Below are 23381 nucleotides of genomic sequence, written 5' to 3'. Positions count from 1 at the left end.
AATATGAACAGTTCTAGGATAAATGCGATAATTTTGAATTTTAGAGAAAATTGCATATTTAGCTAAATCACAAAGAGAACTTTCCAACAAAAGTTTTCTTTCTTTTTATAGCTTTAAATAACGTTTTATTTTGTAAAAAAAAAACAACAAAAAATTTATTGTTACTTTTCTGGTTTTATATGGGGATCATTTTTGGCCAAATATTTCGTTACACTTTTCAGATAAAAACAAATTGACTTAGAGATGTAAAACCTGCAAAGGTTTATGTTCTTGACATATACAGGGTGTTCGGAAAGTTGCTCTGCAGATTTGTTTGTTAATAAATATATAAGTGCACAGTCACTTTCCAAACACCCTGTATAATCAAAATCTACGAACTTGATATTTCAAGGGAGTCTGAAATGCACTGATTGAACTTCAGTGTTTAGGGTTTCTAAATATGGAAATAACATGTTGTGATAACATACCTCTTTCCATGATTTATGTTGCCCTATGTATGTGTAAATTTTCACTACAACCAGCTTTAGGCTCCCATGTAACTTCACATGGTATACCCACATTGTAGCATGCAAATAAGCAGATTACAACCCTTCACCAGTAGGATTGTGACATGCCTTTTATTATCAGTGATTTCCTTTATACTGTAGATCACACTTATTATTTCTCAGTTTGGCATTCACCAGTGCAGTTCTTCTTTTTTACTCTGATGATGTCTTTACTGGCAAAAATCATGGTTGTGAATAAAATAATTGTATTTATAAAATGTACAATTGTCTTGTTGTTTTCAATTTTGTCTTTACATTGTGTTTTTTGTTTAAGGTTTTGACAACTTTGTGTCTTTTGTCATTTTTCTAGTGAAGTTATTTTTTTCTTTTTCTATATTATGAACCCTTAGTTTAATGTAACAACTGTTGCATCTGGTATGAATCCTTCCACAACTACTTTTACCAGATTTAACACTTTTGTGGATTTAGGCTCTACACATTTAGATAAAAAGATTTCATATTTTTTTCCACCAAGTGTTGGAGTCTTTATTTGCAGCATGTAGCATCTCCTGAACCACAGTTAGATTTCCCTTTCTCTGGGAAATCTTTTTGTGAGGACAAAGACTTGGACAGTTTTTCTACTTTTACACTTCCTAATTTTGTGGTTCCTTCTCAGTCTGCTCTTATGTAGCTGCTTGACATGGCTAGGTGGTTAATGCACTCGACCATAAGCTGAGGGTCGTGGGTTCAAATCCCTGTTGCACTAAACATGCTCTCCTTTTCTGCTGTGAGGGTGTTATAAGTGATGGTCAATCCCACTATTCGTTGGTAAAAGAGATGCCCAAGAGTTGGTGGTGGGTGGTGGTAACTAGCTGCTTTCCCTCTAGTCTTACACTGCTAAATTAGGGATGATTAGCTCAGATAGCCCTCATGTAGCTTTGTGCAAAATTAAAAAAAACAAACAAACAAACAATCGTATGTAACTCTCTTATCCTTTATTAGCATAATATCTCAGATTTACTGTATTTTTTCACTCTTCCCTGTTTTCTATAATTCTTTATTTTTCATTCTATATTCTTTTCCAGCATCCAATTTTTTTTTGTTTTTCCCCTTCCCAAGATATTTCTTATCCATGCTGACAAATTTATTTCTGCAGTTGTGCTAGAGCCAGTATGCTTTGTGCTCTAGCTTGGTGGACACACACACCTTAGTTTATCATAAATCAAAGTTTCCTTTTCTTTATTTTCAGACATTGGACGCTGTGATTCAGGCATTGAACTCGGATCATTTTGCCACCCTTCATATTTCCTCTGCCCAGTTCTCATACCTTTGTCTTACCATAACAACTCTACTATGTTACTTGTTTGTCTTTTCATCTTCTTTCAGAAGCTATTCATTATATTTGTTAGTTTATATGTGGCTGCTTTGCTGTTGGGATCTCCTTAACAGAAGTGCCATTTTGTCATGTGTATTTGAATGATCTTTTTCTGACTCTTTTTCTATGGCACTCTGTTTATGGAGATGTCTGATTTTTTTTAGAAACTCCTGTGAAAGTAACGCCAACATTCCTGTGTTTGTTCTTTTGTTTTCCAATTTTATCAGTTCTCTGCTGTTCCAATTCCTGTTTCTTGACCTTCAGCTTCCCCTTATCTCCCTGTACCACTTATTTATGTTTTGACTTATTGTTGCCAGACATTCCATTGATACTTTTTATGATGTCAATATTGTAAGTGACTACTACTTAGGTTCTAGCTCAGTGGGGCCATAGTTGAGCTAATTTGATTATTTGTTGCATCTTTTTGTAGCAAATTGTTCGGTTCTTCAGGTGTTAGCATCTGCATTTCCCATTTTCTTCCCTTCTACTTAGGATTCACTTCATTGATAAGCCTTTTTATGAGAGGTTTTGGATCTCTTATGGAAGGATACTATCAAACAGATGTTCCTCCCTTTTCTAGGGTGTTATTTCCATCTGTTTACTGTCATCTAAAACACTGAATTGGTTGTCAGTTAACTGATCTGTTGAACTTAAATTGTGTCATCAACATCTCTCATTTCATCATGGAGTTTTTTCTCTACTTCAAATGATCGTTTACTCCATGTCTTTGAATAACCATTTTTTTCCTGCTTCCATTTGATCCCTTTGGTTTGTTCATGGGGGCTGGGAGTTTCAATTTTGCATTCTATTATTTGATCTGTTGTTGTTTCCATGTGTTATCTGTTTCAGAGTCATAGCCTTTTCCCATCATATTTAAGAGGTAGGACTGTAGTTTCACTATTATACAGGTGACTAGTTTCCTTTCGCTTCTTCCCAGCAAGTCTCTTGCAACCATACAAATCTCCTCCTTCAGGAGGTTGCTTGATTGTCCCCACTCAATGCCATATTCATTTGGGAGTGTTTTTCAATCCCTCTTGCAGCAGGACCCAGCCTTTTCTGCATTTAAAGGACATGGTGCAATTGGTGTCCAAACCCAGGTCTTCATTAACTCTCTTTGTATGCAAGGTTTTTCTTTCTTGTGGCTTCAATGCATGCTTTAAAATCAATGCAACTTTGCTAAGGGTCTCTTGGACTCCTTCATTTATCTTTCATCCTAAAAGACAACTTCTCTGATAGCTCAACAGAGACAACACCTTGATACTGCTCTTCCTCCTCCTCATCCCAATCTTCATCTTCTTGCAGATGTATCTCTAACAGGATATGGGTATATTTTGATACTTAGGAGATTGCCAGTTATTGGTCTGTGGTTAAATTGACTCTACGCATCAATCTTTTGGAGAACCTGGTTGTTCAATAGGAATTCTGTCATTTCCTTCTCATAGTATGGGGACACCTTGTCATGATCCATTCTGACAATTCAAACATTGTCTCTTATATCAGTTATTTATGCAGTACCTGATCTCAGTTGCTTTGTTTTTGAATACTCAACCTCAAGATGTTTGTCTTATTGCCTGTCACATCCTAGATGCTTTGAGTCTTGTTGCAGATTGGCTATCTCATCCCAACAAGATTCTATTAATAGAGTGGTCTCTTTCTTCTTAGGTGTTCAAGTATTCCCCCCTTCTGGATGCATTTGCCACACCTCAGTGCTTAACTTCCTCTGTTTTAGTTGCCTGTTCTGCATTCACCAGCTCTTGCAGTGGATGCTTTCAGTCAGTTCTAGTCCAATATTTATTTATGCCTCCCCTTCTGTTCATCTTCTTCCCCAAGTCATGTCACTTATTCAAATCACTGTGTGTTGGGTCCTTTTCTTTACCCTGTTCTGGCCAGTTCAGTTGTGGTTCCCACTCTTTAACCCCCTTCAGTCATCTTCACCTGTGCCTCACTCATATCTTGCTCATCCAGCAATACCAATGCTACATCTTCATGTGTGGTTTTGTCCAGTCCCTTGTGAGGAGGTATGGACTATATTCACAAGTAGCCTTCTTTCCTTTCCCATTATGTTCCTTTTTTACTTTATTACAAGTGTAAATGGTACATTTTATGCCATTGGGCTCTCCATTATGGCTTACCCTCTTCACAACTAATTGTTCCCATTCTTTTTTACTTTTTCAAGTGGCTCTTTGACAATGGCTTATGCAGGTTGGCATGTGAATTATGTTTCACATACTTTTTTTGCACATTATCTGCATCATTTGATAATCTCTCCTAACTGAATATTGTTTGTAACCCATTACCATTTTCCATACCCTGTACAGGTTCTGAATGGGTTAGTTCTATTTTTGTCTCTTACTTTTACAGTGGCCTGTCTCTCTGTCTTTGGATCCTGTTGTTGGTGAGTGTTGCTCTCTGGATATAATTTAAATTCACACCTTGAGACCTTTAGAGTGTAAAATGCTTACTGATGAATGGGGTGTTCCCCAAGATTGCTCAAAGGTGTTTTATAACAACTTGCCTCATAAATAACATCCACCTACAACATACCAACTCATGGACTATTTTGAATGAAAAGTGTTGACATTACTGCTCATCCTTCTAGTTCTAGTTGAATAAACTGGGAATGGCCTACATTTGCTGGGGTGATGAACATTCAAGGCTTCCTCTTGAGTGTGACCACTTCCATTCAGTTGAGAGCAGGGTAGTGTTGTTCTCTTGGTGTAAATGGTGTGTATACATTTCTTACTGAGGATCAGAAGACATATACCTAATGTAGCCTGGTTTTGGACTGGATGTATCCACTACGTGCAGTTCACTTTTCTTGCTGGCTTTTTTCCATCCTACTGCCACCTGAATGCTAGTTGCTGGTCTAGCGTTGAATCAGTTTAAGACAAGCCAACACAAGTCCTCGTACATGATTGATAAGGGCTTTACTTCTACTGCAGGCAGGACAAACAGTTCCTAGTGGCACTTGGTTTTGGACTGAAATTGACCCATCACAGTTGTGTTCCCTTTCCTATTGTTTTTAAGATGTTGTGTTCCTAAGTAGTCTGATGTTGGTTTTGTACTGGGTCTTCACATCTGTGCCTTGTGAAGGTTGTTGATATGGAAGTTATTTTTTCTTCCACCTCCTGGTCTTGAGGGGAGATGGTTGGGACTGTTCTCCCACATGGACCAGAAGACACATACCTGATGCCACATAGTTTGGGACCCATCAGGTACATTATGACTCACCCTAGCCACCCTACACCATCTGGTACATCCTTTTCCAAAATTTTACTTGCATCACTTCTTCCCAGCCTGGAGACACTCACTTTTGTAATCATGTGCAGTTATGTAAGAGTTTCAAGGCTAGTAGCAAGTAAAAAATTTTGTATATAGAGGGCAGAACAAATTGAGGAAAGCTATCTGTTAGAAAAGGGTATCTATTAGAAATACATATTTGGTGTTGGAAAATGCTAACATTTAATATATTTTTGCTTTAATGACAAATCATATTGAAGAGAAGAAAGGGTTCCTTTATTTTATCACAATTTCTTTTTAAAAGGCTATTAAGTATGAAATAAAACTACAGCCTGCTAATTTCTGTCTTCTCTCTCATCTTTGACGTTTTACAGGAACTTTTGAATTTTGTAACATACCACATTGACCTGATGGTTGGAATGTTTGCATTAAAATCTGCAGAAACTTTTGAGGTAAGACTTGTTTTGTAAATTATTAATCAACATTTACATGTTCTTTAGTTTAAACAGATAGTTTTGTCTTCTTAGTTGTAAATTTTTTTTTCACAAATTCCAACAAACATACAGGTAAATACCATTCACTTCTGATTTTGAATATCATCTGTAAGTATTGCTTCTGTTTTATCTGCTTGTATTAAATAACACATTTCCTTTCATCTTGACAGGTTTCATCAGGTCACACCATTATTGTCATTTTGACTATTTGTACTTACTTATAAATTTCTTTCTGTTTTCTGTATTTTTATCCTTCACTTATACCTTTCAGTTTCATTGTAGATGCCAATATTCTTTCAGGACAAGGTGTGACATTTCAGTAGTTGTAATCTTATGTTTTAGCTGTTTCCTTGATAACATTGATCCAACTTTTTCTTTTTGAGTTTCTCTGCTTCTGTTTCATGTTAGTTGTAAACTTGTGCTCTTCCTGATAGCTTCTTTGGACTCACACTACACATTTAAGTTTTGGATTGACTTAAGACTGTTGTCTCGTTTTATTTTTTATTTTATATTGTCAGGTCTTATTTACAGCCTTATGGAGGTATCTCATTTAATATTATGATATACTTTTTTTTCAGTTTTCTTGCTTTTTTGTGATTCAGTCCATATATATATATATATCATGTTGCATCTATCCAGTCCATCAGTTCATATGACTAACAGCAAATTTGGTACTCTTATGTAAAGATCTTATGTTGTCCAGAAAGTTGCCTTGTACACCACAATCATCTAGTATTATTCATAGTGCATCTCTATCAACCCAATTAAATGTTTTTTTCTTAGTGAATAAAACTAAATTCAGTTGTTAATTGTGCACTATTCTATTTTCACTGAGTTGTCATAGAGTGAATATGGCACCAGTATGCAAATTTCATCATTATGAAACATTGTATGTAAATTACTCAATTCCTTTTCAATTTTGATCAGTCTTTCTTTTACTAAGGTTTTTGCAAACATCTTTTCCACATGTCTTAGTAAGCAGATGCATTAATGTTTGTCACAGTCTCCTTATTCTTTTCGTTTTTTTCTATTTGGGAATAAGGACTGTTGTTTCTCAGTAGTTTGGTACTTTTGTTTTATATGTATACATGAAAAGTCAAAAATTCTCATGAGCCATCATACCCTAATCTCATCATCTGCTTTTTTGCTTTTGTCATTTAATCCATCAATATCTGCTGCTTTATTTCACGGACTTAAGTTTATTGTTTACTATGTGTTACACCTTTAAAATATCAGACTCTTAATACTCTATACAACTGTTTTGTTTCTTGAAAGCTTTTATTGGTCTTAGAGCTCAAACATTTTTTGAAGTAATCTACCTGTTCCAAAACATACCTAGCATATGTAGCCAATTATAGCTAGTCCTTGATTTCTCTTTACCTATATAAATATTGGTCTTGCTTACTCCATCTTTTCTACCCCACTTAAATGCCATTATCAAATTTTAACCTGCATCAGTGCAACTTCTATTCTGGTACTGTATGTAAGCATTTCACTCAGGTAATGTAACTACTTTTTCTTGATAAAGTGTTGATCACAATTTTCTATAGAGTGCTGGGCTTTGTTATGATTTGGATTGTGATTTTTGGCATCACGTTGTGGATTTCTGTATAATTATAACTTCCTAAAAAAAAGATTGATATGCTGTTCTCAGATGTGAATTCCCATGCTACTGTTTTCAGTGGGGAAACTTATCAGACCTCCTCTATCTCTCCTCTGTTATTTTAGTGTCTTTCCATTAGTGGTGGTTGGGATTTCACTCTCAGTTGAGGTTGTCTGTGATTTTATTAATTATGAGATGGAGACATATTTGGCCCAAGAGTGTTTCTTCTAGGGGTTCTGAAGCTGTTTTTATTGATGATCCAGGAAATTCTGAGGGAATTTGGACTCTCATTTTTTCTGACGTCTTTCTTTACTAAGTTGGCTTCTTATATGGCCAATTTGGATCAATCACCAGCTGCTTTTTTTGTTTTTTCTTGGATTCCACCCAACCTGTACTGAAAGGGTCAAAGCTTTTTTCTATACTTCTATGTAGTATAAATATATACTGTGTTGTTGTTAATGGGATTAGGATTCTTCTACACTAGGTGTTTGTGACTTGTTGGTGAGAAATTCAGACACAAATGAACAGCATGTTTTCCACTTGTTTTCAAAATAATGTATACGTATTTGAAGTAGTTAAATATATGTATACAATAAATTCTTTAGATCCTGGTAGGGTCTCCAGTAGAGCTTCTCCTTAACAGTTAGAAAACTAGATAAACTGTATAAGCTTTAGGACATTCTATTTTAGGTATGTGGAAATATTTCATATTCTCAATTGAATGAAAAATTCTGAAATCACATCATTAATAAATAATTGTAATTTGTTGTTCTAATCTGCAGCTGTTCTAGAAAGAAAAGTGGTAACTTAGATTTATTTTATATTTTTTTCTGGTGCTTACAATGTCAGTAAAAATGACTGAGCCTGTATACATAGCATTAATAAAGCATGTGTAAAATACTTTGTTTTTAGCATAATTTTACCAAAAATATTAAAACAAAATAAGTTTGAAGATGCTTGACTCAATTGTTTGTATTTAAACCACTCTCTCATTTAAAGGAAAATGCTGTAAAATATTTTATTGTTTCAAAGTCTGTGTTGAACTGTGTTTTACTAGCATTAATTCAAATGAAAATGATGTGCAGCATGAATTATTGCTAAATGCTCTTTAAGTAGAACTTCATAAGATTTAGCTAATTTGTGATTAAAAATTGGCAGTGAATAATAACAACCATCTACTTGTATGATTCTTTTGAAAACTTGAGCTAGAAACGTCTAATCTAGTTTAATTGGCCTAAATAATAATTATGTATCAGCACGTTCTATCACCCTAAAGTTTTGTTGCTGTAACTCAGATTTCATTAAACCAAAGAACAAAAAAATTTACAAATGTATTATTATTCTGACTGTGATGAAAACTTGAAACTCATTTCTAATTTGTCTTCTGTAACAACTTATCAGATTAGTTGCCTTTAATAGTCCTTATCAGTGGCACAGCAGTATGTCTGCATGCTAACAGTGCTTTAATCTGGGTTTCAATACCTGTATAGCTTAATTAGCCCATTGTATTGCTTAACTGCAAAAAAAACAACTTTGTCATTAATAATTATTATTTCCTGAAATAATATTAATTTGATGATATTTTAGTAGAGCTAAAGATTAAATGGCTAGTTTATTTGCTTGAATTATGAACAAGTGTGAGAAGACCAGCTGGAAGCTTTCAGCTCCAGGTGTCATAGACTCTTAACCTGACCCTAGATATTCTTGATCTTGCCATTTGTATTACCTCTGTGGGATTTCATATATTTTCTGCCAGTTGATCATCTCATCTGTATCTTTTAATGCTCTTTCTTTGTGACATGTTAGTTGAATACTTGATCATGAACTGTTCTTACACTAACAGGTCTGTCAGTCCCTCAAAACCATTTTCACACTTGACCGTGTCAGTCTATCTTGTAAAATATCATCACAGACCACAAACTGATATACAGATGCTTCAATATTGGGTTTGACTCCTCTGAGCTTCCAATGAAAACCTTCTTCAGTCAGTTCACATCTTTTCAGTAAAGCCATTTTTATTTTGTCATAATCATTTTCTGATGTCATGCCTGCATATACTTGTAAGCCTTTTTCTGTGAGAAGCGGGTTGAGACAAGTCTTTCTAACTGCCTTTGTCTCAATTCTGTCTTTGGGTGAATCTTTCCTAGAAAGCATGAATGTCATTTTTATACACATCAAATTTTGGCTGGCTCTGATTCCATTGTCATTCTTGGGTCCTTCTTTCTTTGGTTGGGTGAGCTGTGCAATTTTAGTACGTACTCTTATTTCAATATTTCCTTTCTCTCAGTTTATTTGCTCTTTTTCTTCTTTTTCTTTCTTTTCAGTCTTTCCTATCCTTTCTCTCATTTTCTTCATTAAGTCTTTTCTTCTTTCAGTTTTTCTTTCTCTCTTCTTAGTATGCTCTTCTCTCTCTAGTTCTTGTTGTTGTTTAACAGACTCTCATAGTTCACTGTCTTTTAACCCAATACATTCTCCACTTTTAAGCCATTTATCAAAATCACTTGACATGGTTATATAGGGTAATTGTAATCTCCACAATACTTGCATCAGTACCACAGTTGTGTGTATATAATTATGCCTACTTATTTCCACTGTCATTCAATTTTTTTTCTATTGCCAGTTACAGCTATGTAATCCTTGCTTTCACTTGTCAATTGTCAGGAACTTTTTGGGTAGAAGCCTGTGATGAGAGTGTTAGTGTGTCAGATGCATACTGTAGAAATGTGTGCTATAAAGTTAGTTAGAATTTATTATTTAAACCATTTGAAACTCTGTACTGTTAGTTATGATTTGTATTTTAGTGAAGCACTCCTGAAATAAAAAAAATTTAAAGAAAGATGTTGAGTGTTTAATTAAATTGAAACAACATTTTAGTGTTATGAGGTTATTTTTTTGCTAGTATTGAAATGTCTTTGGTAAACCAGTATGCCCTACAGAAATTAAAGGATGTAGTCTTGTTGTGGTACTTTTATTAAATCTTTCTACTTATATCAAGTAATAATTTCACTCTACCAATGTTGGAAATATGCATTAATAATAAAGAGTCTGTTGTATGTGCTGCAAGTTCCAGGACTAACATTCCGTTATGGTTCTGTTTTGCTTTACTGTCTAAACTGAGTGCTAATTATTCCTTCCATAGTGATGTTGTTCCAACTTTCTCATTGAAATTTTCCATGAAACTTATATCACTTTCCTCCTGTTAAAGAATTATTCTTTCTTCCATGTATGTAAGAGCAGGTCATTTCTCCATTTTCAGTATTTACTTTGAGTCTTTATGATATGATACTTTTATCAACTAAAAATATTTTTACAACCTTTTCTTTACTTTTCCCTCTTTCTTGTATAGATCTGCCAACTAGTACATCTTATCAACTTGTACTGTTCTTTCTGTCTTCCATCAGTTAACAATTCTGTTTTGCTTGCAGTTATCAACTGTTACCATGTACCAACTCGTACTATTATTTCTGTATTGCCTATTTTTATCAACTGGCTATAATATTTATAGTTTTCCTGATGTTACCACTTAACATCATTTGGTGTGTCTGTGTGTAAATTTATAAATTGACACCAATTCCTCTACTTTTTCCTTTTGTACTCACTGATACAGTTCCTTACATATCACTTGCTTTTATCAGCTGACACACCTCTGTTTTATCTGCTTCTACCAACTGAATCTATTTTTTCTCTGTTGTCTGCTTGTAAAAGTAGCTTAAAGGTAACAATTAGAACTTTATTAGGTTAGACAAGGTGAAATAATGGAAAAAATCTTCACAAAGCATGCTTGTAAACAACTCATTTTTTACATAATTTGATAAAGTTACTTAAGCTGTGTGTTTGCTGTGTCTTCAAACTTTTGTAGTAGGATTACTAGTCAGACATGGATTAAAGGGCAGTAAAATATATGTATACTGTTATAAGCTTTCAGCTATTTAGAATAAACAGTTGTAGTGTCTTGTTATAATTTGCAAGAATACATTATCACAGAGAATGTAGATAAATATCTCTTATTAATTTCTAGGCTTTGTCTCTCTGCCCTCAAGTTCAGGAGCCAAAGTACCAACTTTTGGAAATTAAGGTAAGACTTTATTATTATGTCTTGATTTTCTTCTTTATTACAATATAGTAAATACATTTCAGCTTCAGTGGAACATTATACTACTACATATGGTAAACTTACTCTTACTATATGCTGAACTGTATAATCTGTAAGGAATGTAGTGTTTTCTTAGGAAGTAATAAACTGTACTGTATAGAAAGGATGTATTTTAATCTTACTGTATGCTGAACTGTATTGTCTCGGAGAAATGTAATTTACTCTTACTACCTGATAAACTGTACTGTCTAAGAAAAATATTGGTTATTCTTACTACATGCCAAATTCTACTATCTATAAGAGAAAATGTAGTTTATTCTTACTATTTCTTGAACTGTACTATCTAAAAATAGTGTAATTTATCCTTACTACATAGTAACTTGTTCCATTTAAGGTGATTCTATGTTTTACATACTGCATGCTAAATTACACTACTTAAATAGTTTTAGTTTATTTTAACTAAATGTTTATCTGTACTACCCAAGAAAAATCTTCTTGTATCTTGCTACATACTGAGTTACTTTGTAAGAAGATACTAGTTTATTTTTAGTACACATTAAACTGTACTACCTACGAAGAATGACCTTTTGTTTTACTACCTGCTAAACTGTATCTAGGAAGAATGCTTTTCTCATGCTACATACTAAACTGTATTATATGGGAAGATTGAAGTTCATATATACTCCATGTTATACTGTACTGTCTAAGAAGAATGTTTTTATTCTTACTTCATTCTAAACTGTACTATCTAAGAAGATTATAGTTTATTTTTACTACATGTTGAATTGTATGATTTTGGAAGTAGGTACATTTGTCTTGTTACTTGGTCAGCTGTGTTATCTAGGAAGAATGCAATCTATATTTGCTACATGTTAAACTGAACTATATAGGCAAACTGTTGTTTATTCTTCCTACAGGATAAACTGTATCATGTTGAAATAATATTACATACTGCATGCTTAGCTCTACTACACTGTAAGGTTGTAATATATTTTTGCATCATGATAAAATGTACTTTGTTATAAGTGTGCTATAGTGGAAGATTTTGGTTTACTACATCCTAAGCTGTGTAACATGTCGAAGATTTCTAGGAAAGCAGATAAGTCCAGGAATGCAGAAATAAGATGTTCAAGTATTGTGCATATGAGTATTTGTTTCACTAAAAACATGACATTTCGACCACAGAGAATGACACTGACATATATTTCATGCAGAATTTAAATAGCAATTGAGCATTAAGGCAGTCAGTGTAAACAGAACACAATACAATGCAATATGCTACCAGTTAAATGGTATTTTAAATTGAAAGTGAAGAACTAGGAAGAGCTAACAAAGACTTTATTAAAACAGAAAGTCCTTGAAGGCTCATTTATTCCTCCTTGTAAATTAAATTATGAAATAAAATTACATAACATAACTTAGGTTAAGTTAGATTACTTTCACTTAATGGTACACTTAACATGGATTTTCAAGTCCCTTGTGTGTTCTAGTGATAATTAAAATATTTTCACTAAATAATAAATAACTGAATTGTGATTCCAACAATATCAGAAACAATACTCCATTAAGAATATTAAGACCAGTCCATGTACAACAAATTTAAATCATGCTAATTCATTGCCAAGAACTTTATTTTGCTTGCCCTCTGCTAAGTGACAATACCTTAAGCTAAACTATGCCTAGCACTTACAGAAGGACTTTAAAAGCTCTCCTGAAACGAAACAAAGTAAAGTAAAATAACAATACACACTCAAAAGTGCAGGAACTTTCTGAGGTCTCATTGTATGCTGATCTAAAACATTTTTCTGAAAGAAGCTTTGGTAAAATGTGAATAAACTCTGGTAAATTCTAGTTAAAAATATGTATGCATCCCTATTAATTTTGTCGTGTTACTTGGTCAGCTGTGTTATCTAGGAAGAATGCAATCTATGTTTGCTACATGTTAAACTGAACTATATAGGCAAGTAACTGCCTATATAACAGAGTTTGGCATGTGTATCCGTATGCATCCCTAGCTTCCAATACTATTTTAAACATTGCAATAAACTAGAGTTTATACCAAAAAAACTACCAAAAAACAGTGGTTAGTCCCATTCGGTCAGTTGGCTAATGGGAAGTAAAGATTATGAATGAGTCACCTCTGAATGCTGCTTGATTTACTGATAAGACTAACTCAGTATACAATTAAAAATTGCATTGTTATTTCTGCAAGAGAATCAAACAAAAAGACAACTACTTTTTATTTCACCCAGTTAGCCTTTGGGAAAATTTAAAACTAGAAACTTGCTTGAGAAATTCTATGTTATAACTGGTAACAGTAGAAAAACAGAAAAGTCGTTCATGTTCCAAACTGATAAGATATGGTGCTATACAAAATATCAACAGTGGAATCCTTAAGGTATAGACACTGTCTGCATGACTAAATAAATTGCACACACACAAATACACACACAAAAAAGAATGTGACAAAACACATATACTCTTGAGTGTTTGTGTACAAATGAATAAGTAAAAATATTGAAAGAAAACCCCTCATAAATTATAATACAATAGCCAGAGATTACAATATCTTTAATGTATATAAACAAAATCAAAATGACTATTTATAGCCTTGATTGTGGGACAGTAGCAGGGGTAGGGGTAGATGACATCTCTTTGGCAATCCTGTTTGTTTTACTTGGGGAGAATCTGTGGTTCACTAAGCCCTGTGAAAGGGTCATTTGAAATCCATATATGTGCAGTTCCACCAGCAGAATTTGGTTTTTTTATGGGTCCCATATTTGCCATAGTTAGGCTAAAATGCATATGGAGTTTTTGTTACTTCAGAGCTGCTTCTGTTAGTATCAGTCAGTATGTCCCTTTTACTGTATTGACAGGAATCATAGAGCAAGCAAAATTGAATGTGTGTGTTAAGCTTGTAACAAATTAGTCAAAAACAAGAGTCACAAAAGAGTCAATGTCAGTTGTTAAATAAGTCAGGAACTAAAGATGTTACATAGATTGTGACTTGTTAAACGTTCATTTATAAGTTTTAAATGTTGTGATGGCAGAACCAAAACTACCAACTGTTACCTTGGTTAATTTACATTAGTAATTTATATTACTTCTACTAATGTATCTTATCATCTGTAGACAATGCATCCCCTACACCTGTGGATGTTCTTGCCTACCAGCCTTTTTTAGGCCTCTCACTTGACCAACATTCATCTATGATTTCTACTGCTGCCTTCCATCTTCATGACAACTGACAGCTACCATGGAACCTAGCCACATTCCTCTCATTACTACATTGTTATTATTGTTAATATTTTTTTCCTTGAAAATTCATTATTAACTGAATATTTTATTGTTGAAACAGAAAAATTCTTTCATCAACATTAATGAAAATATCAGGAATACTATCTTCAAATAATGTCTTACAAGCCAGTGATCTCAGTTAACTTCATGTTTGGAAGACTTATTATCCAACCTTAATTCTTATTCATGTGTTATTTGATAGTTGTGTTATTCATTTAGATTGATTCATTCATGCTATACAGCACTTATGAATAACTTTGTGTAATATTCATACATATATATTTATGTCTGTATGTTGCCATAATCATATATATCAACATTAAATTTGTCACATACATCAGTAGCTCTAGATAAACTATATCTAGCTCATCTTCCATTACCTTTGTAACCTACATAGGATAGTCTATTAGATATGTTGTCATAATGTGCTGCCACTTGCAAGCTGTTAAACTAAACATGTTTTCTCAACAATGCATGTAAGTAATCACTTGCAGAATTAATATTTGGTGTGTTGCTAAGGCAACCAATCTATATAAAAGCCAGCACGTATCACATGGGGTCACTTTTGATTTCTCAAAATGGGAGTATAAAAGCTAAAATGCATTTCTTCAGGCAGAATAGTTCAATTAGTCTGTCCATTACGATTTTAATGGTGGGGGTGCAAGTAGCTGATGAACTCGAATATATACCTGTAAAAGTTAATCTAATTAGTTGTATTCAAAGTTCAGTAAACATGGTATTATACACATAAAACAAAATAAAAGATGAGCACAAATATGTACCTGTGAAAATTAATCTAATTAGTTATGTTCAGAGCTCAGTAAACATGGTATTATGTACAAAAAACAAAACAAAACAATTATGCCATTCTTCTCAGGATACAGGCAGTACCCACATTATATTCTTAGAAGAAAACAAGGGAGATTGTATTCTTGAGGCATCATCTATCTTGTCAGTGGAAAAGATCACTGTCTGTTTCTATGTTTTAAATGAGAACCACCTACAGATGAACTGATTTGTCACATACTTATTGAAGTACTCTCTACTCTGCTTTAAATCTGATGCATTTAAGCATTATAAACAGTATTATTTAAAGGTGCCAGAACAAGAAAATATTGTTTTCATTTTTTCCATTTTATGGGGCTAATTCTTCCACACCATTGCAGAATGTAAATTTTAATGTTATGGTAATGTTTCACTAATCCATATTGACAATTAAATGAGGAGTGAGGGTGGGAATACTTATCATTCTTTATAATTGCTATATACTCATACCAAGGGCATGTCATAAGGTTTCTGTTTGAATGAACATGCTGATCTAATTTAGCATTTGATATAATTGTTATAGTACTTTCTTTAGTGTCTGAACTACAGAGAAAGGAGTAAGTGTATGATATCAGTACATGCTAGAAGAAATCAATTTAATTGCACTCTAGAAATAAATATTGATAAACACAATGTTTAACACTATATATTAAGTTTTGTTGCCATGCCATGGCCCAGAAAACATAGAGAATTGTAAGTAGAGCAAAGTGTTCGCATAATATCTTTACATGATGCTGGTTGGACTCTCTGATAAATTGATGTAGACTTGAAATGCTCCTCAGACACTGTCAAGTGTCTAGGTTGTGAGACTGAAACAAGTAAATTTAAAAATGTGAAAGTAAGAGGCAGAACACCTAAACCTATGATACTGATGCCAACTCTCTGTTTATGAGGCCTTTGTGACAGAAGGAAGACTATTGCTGATCATAAACATGAGATAAACAACCATGTTTCAAGTAACAGAAAAGAATCCAGATCTACAATATCAAGAAGACTCAATGAGAATGGAATATTTGATCGTGTAACAGTTAAAAAAAACCTTTACTTCGATTTCCAAATATTTTCAAGTGTCTAAAATTTGTCAAAAAGTACAAAATTGGACTGTTGATGAAAGAAAAAGGGTGTTTAGGACAGATGAGTTCAAGTTTGAAATATTTGGTTCAAAACATAGGTTGTACACCCAATGGACATAATGTAAAAGATACCTCAATGCATATTACCTACCATGAAACATGGGGAAGGCAATGTGGTAGTTTTTAGGGTGTTTTTCTGCTAAAGGAATAGGAAATATTTGAAAAATATGTGGAATAATGAACCAGCACAAGTACTGTCAGATACTCATCAGTCATGGTGTATCCATGGTTTGCTTATTACTGATAAAGGGTTCTGCTATGAAGAAGCTGATAACCCCAAACACTCATGTAACCTGTGATAGAAATTACTTGCATGGAGTTATTCAAATGGTGCAATGGCCCCCACAGAGTTCAGTTTCAACCCATTTGAGCAGATCTTGGATTGGATAGATCAAAGGTAACAAGTCAAAAATTATTTTTAAATAAACTTTATAGAAGTGTATTAGACACATTTGGGGTAAAATACCAAAGTAAACTTTAATAAAATATGTTAGAACAATGCTTAAAAGACTGTCTGCAGGTATTAAAGTCAAAGGGAAGCACATAAAATATTAACTTTTTGCTGAACTCAAGTATTTCTATGAAGTTTCTTTTCTACTAAATATGAAGATTAATAAAATTTTGATGTTTCACCTGTGGCTTACCTTCCATTATTCTTTGAAAGTAGCCTGAAACCTATGTCTTAAAACCTTTGCAAAATACTGTAGTTATAGTTGTTTGTGACATAAACCGATTTTTCAATAAATATTATTATATTGTGCATCCATCTGTGTTTTAAAAAGCTATCATTTGTCAGAACTTTTTAAACTTTAATTCGAATATTAACACATGCAAAGAATTACAGTGATACTTCTTATTAAAGAATATTAAATATGTTTTCTCGATGTTTATTTTGTTACACCTGCATTTGATTCTCAACTTTCGTTCTGTTAATTTGCATGTAAAAATATTACTTTACAGTAGTGTGATGCAGGTATTTGATTATTACAGAGCAAGATGATGTGGATTGTTGAGGAAGCAAGAATTCTTAACCTTGAAGAGCTTCAGAGAAAGAAAAGAAAGGATCAACAGACAAATGATAAATAAATCAACATTATTAGTTATTTTAATGGTTGTAGATAATCATACATGTATAGCTTCAATTTAGTAGCATTCAACTTTCTCTGCTCATTATCCGTCCAGTTTAAAAATTCTGAAATGTGTTAGTCATTGTACATGTTTTTATGATGCATTTTGTAAAATGTGAATTAATGTTTCAATTTTTTATGACTGTGAAAAATTCTGTTGTGTAAAATTTCCTGTGCTTTGTGATGTCTCTAAAGAATAATAGAGCAATGGTATTTTGGACGTAATAATATGATATCTGATTTGCACAATTTATATTAAAAAAAAGTACATATGGTATTGTCAAAAAACATAGTAAGTTGCAGCAAGTTCATAGTAATTTTTCCACACATTTTACCATTTTTGATAATAAACTGTAAGAAAAATAATGTGTATTTACTTTTACATACAGAAACCTTAATGAGCAAATTTCATTATTCCATTTCATTGTTTATTGTTGGTAAGTTATTATTACAGCCAGTAATTATATAGATATTATGTGGTTACATTTTATTCAGTAATATTACAATCAGCTCTAGTGAGTTAAAGGAAAATTTAAGATATCTTTGCAACAAAAGGTGGACCACTGAAGTAATTAAATGACAGTGCATACTTAAAGCAAAATGGTCTCTCCAGTTAATGACCTTAAAGAAACAAGAGATTTTATACTGTTAAAGTAGTAATGGTTTTGGAAGATCAGTTATTAATAACTGTTGAATTTAAGTATGCTTATGAACTTAAAGTAAAGGCCACCTGTAAAAGACTGTTATCCTGTTTGAATCTGAAAAACTGTTTGACTGTGTAGTACTATGGCTGGCAAATTGGTCAGTAACATCAAATTGCCTGTTAATTTTCCAAAATTATATATTACCTCCACTCACATTAACTCTTCTTGTTTAGTGCAGCCTTCTACATTCAAAAACGATTTTATGCATGCCACAAGCCCTTTATCTCCCCTACATTAGAATTTACTGAATCTCATATGTATCTCACACAAATAATCATGTCTCAACCCTCCACAAATAAGAGTATGACATACCCTCGTGATCAATGTGACTCCCTCTATTCATTTCTACCAAACTCTCGCATCTTATTTGACAGTACTCATGTTAAGACATTTTTTTCTTGTGTTATTCATGTGAATCATTTCTATGATTTTAATATTTTAATTTCCAAAGTGGGATTTCCTCATTACATTTTTTTTTTTTATATTGAGGAAATCTCATACTTCAACTTAATTTCCCAGTGTTTATTTTTTGATCACACTCATATATTTTACATTTAAACACCTATGTCTGATACAAGTTTCTACAATGTATTCTGAGGTTCATGTTATGACTTTGGGTATTAAACCTGTAGGACTATTTTGCACAGGCTGCAGGTGGGGTAAACCCTTCATTGGTTTTATCTGCTACGACCTGTCAACAGATTTATCATTATATGGGTCATCCTCCTTTTCCTGAATGTACTTCACCAATCCTCTTGAACAAGTTGAACCTGTTTGGGTATCTACACTCTGATTTTGCTGTGCCTAATACAGCATTTTTCAACATGAATTCTTAGGTATGTGATATTTTATCCAATTCCCAATTTTTGTATGGTTCCTAATTACCTCAGAGTTGGCTCTCGTTTCACCCATGTGGTTTCATTGTTGTTGGGATCTTCTGGGTTGAGATACAACTTTGTCCTGGATACATTTCTTGCCCTTTACTTCTAGGGATTATTATCTTTCTTTGTTATTATGTTTTCAATCACATATTTGAGAGTTTAGAATCGTGTGTATAATCTGTGCATCAACATTCTACCCTTTTCTCTTTAGTTGCACGTTTATTACAGTTGGAGCCACAACAAGCCTCTATTCCTTTTTCCCATCCTGGTCCTTATTTACACTTCAGTATTACTCTTTCTGGTAAGTTCCAGTCTGGTAAGAGGTTAACTGTATGATTTATTTATTTATTTTTTTTACCTTTTGGCAATCTTTCATTGTAGATTCGTGGGTCTTTCTGGTTTTATTAGAGACTTGTCCTACATTTTCTTTCTTCACTTCATTTGTCTCAGGCACCCTTTTTTTAGGTACAAGATCTTTTGTTTCAACAGGTCATTGCACAATTTATCATCTTCTCCAGGAATTTGCTCCAGGCTCTCTGTTATCCTCACTAAGAACTAGAGACTAGTGCCCTGTACTAGATTTGTCTCATCTTAGTCCAATTTTCAGCTGCCCCTTTTTACCTTGGAGACACTTCTCACTTAGGTTGGCTTTTTTTCCAGGTTTATAGATGTCAAGAGGAATATTGTGAATGCTTATTTGCATATGTCAGTATCTCATCACTTGTGACCTTGTCTCTGATTTGTTCTCCATGGGGGTGGTTTATCTGTTTTTTGCACTGCCTTTCAGAGTTGCTTTTGTATATTTTGGTGGGTTTTCATTACTTATATGCTCTTGGGTTGTGCTTTCTCTAAATGACTGGCTACTGTTAGTTCATTCTAAACAGATGTCTATCTTTTACCCTTATCAACTGCTCCTGGAAGCAGCTCTAGTGGGTTAGTCAATAAATTTGGAGAAGTACATACTACAACCTATCCCTTCTTTTGTCCACTTGGGTGCCTTTCTTTTTTGAACACCCACCTCAGTTTGGCCTACCATTCTCCTCTTCAGCTTTTGAAGAGGATTTCAGATCTGTTACAATTCATGAAGTTCTATCACTTTTGTGTATGTAATCTTTCATGAGAGCTCTTATCCCTGTAAGTTAGGCTCATATGCAAGATTTACCCAACTAGTGAAATCTCACAAGGGATTCCTTGTTTACTCTTATTTCCCTTCCACCTAATCTTATTGACTATCAGTATTCGTGGTTAGACACATCTTGGCAGGTGTTCTGCTTCCTCCTGTTCATTTGGATTTACATTTTATTGACTCATCCCTTCAGAGTAAGGATGGCATAGGTTGATCAACAGGAAGCCAGGAGTGGACCAACACATTTGTCTGTCTTTCCATTCTCCTCCTCCTTTGGAGGTTTCCAACTTTCTCTGATTCCATCCCTTATTTTCACCCTCATTTAACAGTATTTCATCTGGATCTTCCTCTCCTCCATTCTCATGCCAGGTTTTCCTCTAGTCATTGGTGAGGAGATTCAGCTTTTTCTGACAGTTAGATTCTTTTCTGTCATATTTCATTCCTCCTTCCTCTGTGGAAGTTTCTGAATGCAAATAAAACATTTTCTATTCTTGGTTTATGGGCCCAGGGTTTCTTCTGATTAATCCACTGTTCTTTGTCATGTGGATTTCCTCACTTGAATTTTGAATGGGGTTGTTCTATTTCCTTGATTTCATATTTTACCTGACCCTGCACCACATTTTATGTTTTTCCTGATGCCACAGATATTTGCCTCTTTTACACTTGACCTGTTAGTATGTTCTTTTGGGATTTGTAGTCCACTATGGTGGGCTACCTTTCCAGATGGGGATATTAATGTGGTCCTGTACTGCCTCACTTTGCCTTATGCTTGAACCACTCTCCAAGTTCTCCTTGTTTCACATTCCCTTATGTTTTCCTTCCTTCCTTTTATTCTCTTGTGGACATCGGTGTTCTGTATATCTGTCATCAATGTAGCACATACCTTTTATTCTTCTACATATTTTCTATACATCTTTTTTTGTTCCTAAATCTTCATCAGTTTGTGAGGATAACTCCTACATTTAGTTACTTTCCCTTCCTTCTGTTTCATACCTTTAACCTTGGCCTGACCAGATAGATTTATATGTTCTGTATGTACCTCTTCTCTTTTGTATTGCCTGCACGGCTTTCTTTTGTGATGTCTGTTCCTGCCTCTTCTTTTTCTTTGCAGGTTATTTTATTGTTTCAAATGTGTTTGGCTCTTAATTCTAGTGGCTTATCACATACTTCATGCCAAGTGTCTTCTCATTGAATGTAACACCTTACCTTTTCATTGACATTTAATTTTCTTCATCCCTTGGAGGTACTTCAGAAATTGGCATGTGAAATACCCATAATACATTCATCTTTCACTATTTACATTGGATCACAGCTTCTTGTTTTTGGACTTTTATCTTTTGTCTGTAGCTATTCTTCAGAATTCAGTAAGACTTTGATTAGGTAAGTTATTTTTTCATATTTTTTTTCCTTTTCAGAAGCCATCTTCCTTTTTATTATTACTAATTGTTTGGATCCCACTTTGTGGTGAGTGGTGCCCAACTAGGTATTCTTTGACGCATCTGATCTGTGCTGTAAAGCTATGTTAACTCAAATGTTATATTTCTATGCCCATGTAATGCACACTGCACAGATAGGATGTTTCAGAAAAATATTTGTAGGTTTATTCTCACAATGAAATTTTAACAAAAAATTACCTGCTGTGGACTGTACTAATCCATGGACTATGTGGGTAAGGCAGAAGGGGATAGCTGCTCATCCTTGCCATGTCTTATACTGAATAAGTTTGTATGGTCTGCTTTTAAAAATAATGTTTTGTGGTCACCCATTGCAAGTGTTGTTGTTCCTTCAGACTATCCAATGTATTTCCCCTCTCCCCTTTTCTTTTAATGGAGTGTGAGAGTCCATTCTGCTTTCCAGTTCTAAGTTGCTGAGGTCTTGGACCATCGAGGTATCCTCTTGAATGGGTTAATGAAATACAAAATAAAACAAAATATTGAAATGATTATGCAACAATTCAGTTGAGAATAGGCCAGTGGTGTTCTGTTGGTCCCTCCACCTAACTAATGTGGGATTCTAGCTATTTATGTGAGAAGAGGTAATGTACCATATCAGAAGTTATGATTTTCCTGTACTGAAAATGTATTTCCTGCAGGTACTTACTTCATCTCATGTTTCTCTCTTTTATTCTTCATTGGAAACTGGTGCTTCCATTTGCTGCCCAAATTGGAAGTGATAATTTGTAGAACTTAATAAGAGTATATTGTTCTCTTATTAGTGGGGGGTTGAAGTATGGTTATTTATTTGCATGAGAATCAGTTATTTCCAATGGAGGGAATATAAATGTCTTTGTGATAGGCATATTTTTTTTTATATAGAGGGCAGCACAAAATGAGAACAGCTATTTCTGTGAGACAGGTAAGTACTTATTGGAAATACAGTTTCAGAATGGGAAAAGTGTAGCTTCCGTTTGCTCTTGAATAGTCAAGTTTCATGAAATAATCTAATATCTTTATCAATCATTCAATAGTTCCTATTATCTCAGTTTTTCTTTTAGTTTTTTATTCTCCCTTTGCTTGTGGGTGAGACTTGAAATTGCACCATTACTAAGTGACCAGACCTGAAAATGTTATCCAAAAATAAAAATATTATTTATTGTGTAATAGCCTAATATTGCATTTTATGTATTTGTAAGTATTATATATATTTTATAATACAAATGTATATTAGGTCCTTACTCTTTTTTTTCACTGAAACCTATTTAGACAAGTGGTGTTATACTCTGCTACATTATAATTTTCTTAAATTTAATGCAGCCAGGAGCCTTTTTTTTAAATTTAAACTTGCAACATAACTGCACAATAGTAGAAGTAGAAGTACTTAACAACGATTTTTCTTGCTATATATTTCACATCTGCTGGGTTTTAAGTGGAATCTTCTGATCTTCATTTGTCAGTTCAAGCTTTAGATCCTCAGATCAGTTTTTTGGAGAAGGGGATCTTCCATGTGCACTTCAAATGAGTATTTCAATATTCTCATTTTTGTGCTATCATTATGGTTC

The 23381-nt window shown here is 33.7% G+C and overlaps 1 protein-coding gene across 9 annotated transcripts in view; it reads left to right on the top strand.

The window, feature by feature from the left end:
• The window catches only part of LOC143240060 (uncharacterized), a 67528-nt gene extending 44562 nt beyond the window's left edge, over positions 1-22966 (top strand). For 5 of the 9 annotated variants that reach the window (XM_076481901.1, XM_076481902.1, XM_076481897.1 and 2 more), the window contains 3 exons: positions 5475-5552; positions 11216-11272; positions 17536-22966. In XM_076481901.1, the coding sequence (XP_076338016.1) occupies positions 5475-5552; positions 11216-11272; positions 17536-17631 (231 nt within the window). In that variant the 3' untranslated portion in view covers positions 17632-22966. Of the gene's footprint in view, positions 1-5474; positions 5553-11215; positions 11273-14422 lie in introns of all 9 variants that reach the window. The other 4 variants (XR_013021543.1, XM_076481899.1, XM_076481900.1 and 1 more) reach the window with 4 other exon arrangements.
• The last annotated feature ends 415 nt before the right edge of the window (positions 22967-23381 follow it).

Source organism: Tachypleus tridentatus, chromosome 13, assembly GCF_004210375.1.
Source record: "Tachypleus tridentatus isolate NWPU-2018 chromosome 13, ASM421037v1, whole genome shotgun sequence".
Lineage (NCBI taxonomy): Eukaryota > Metazoa > Arthropoda > Merostomata > Xiphosura > Limulidae > Tachypleus > Tachypleus tridentatus.
The sequence above is the reverse complement of the archived record's forward strand: the minus strand, read 5'-3'. Positions and strand labels throughout refer to the sequence as shown.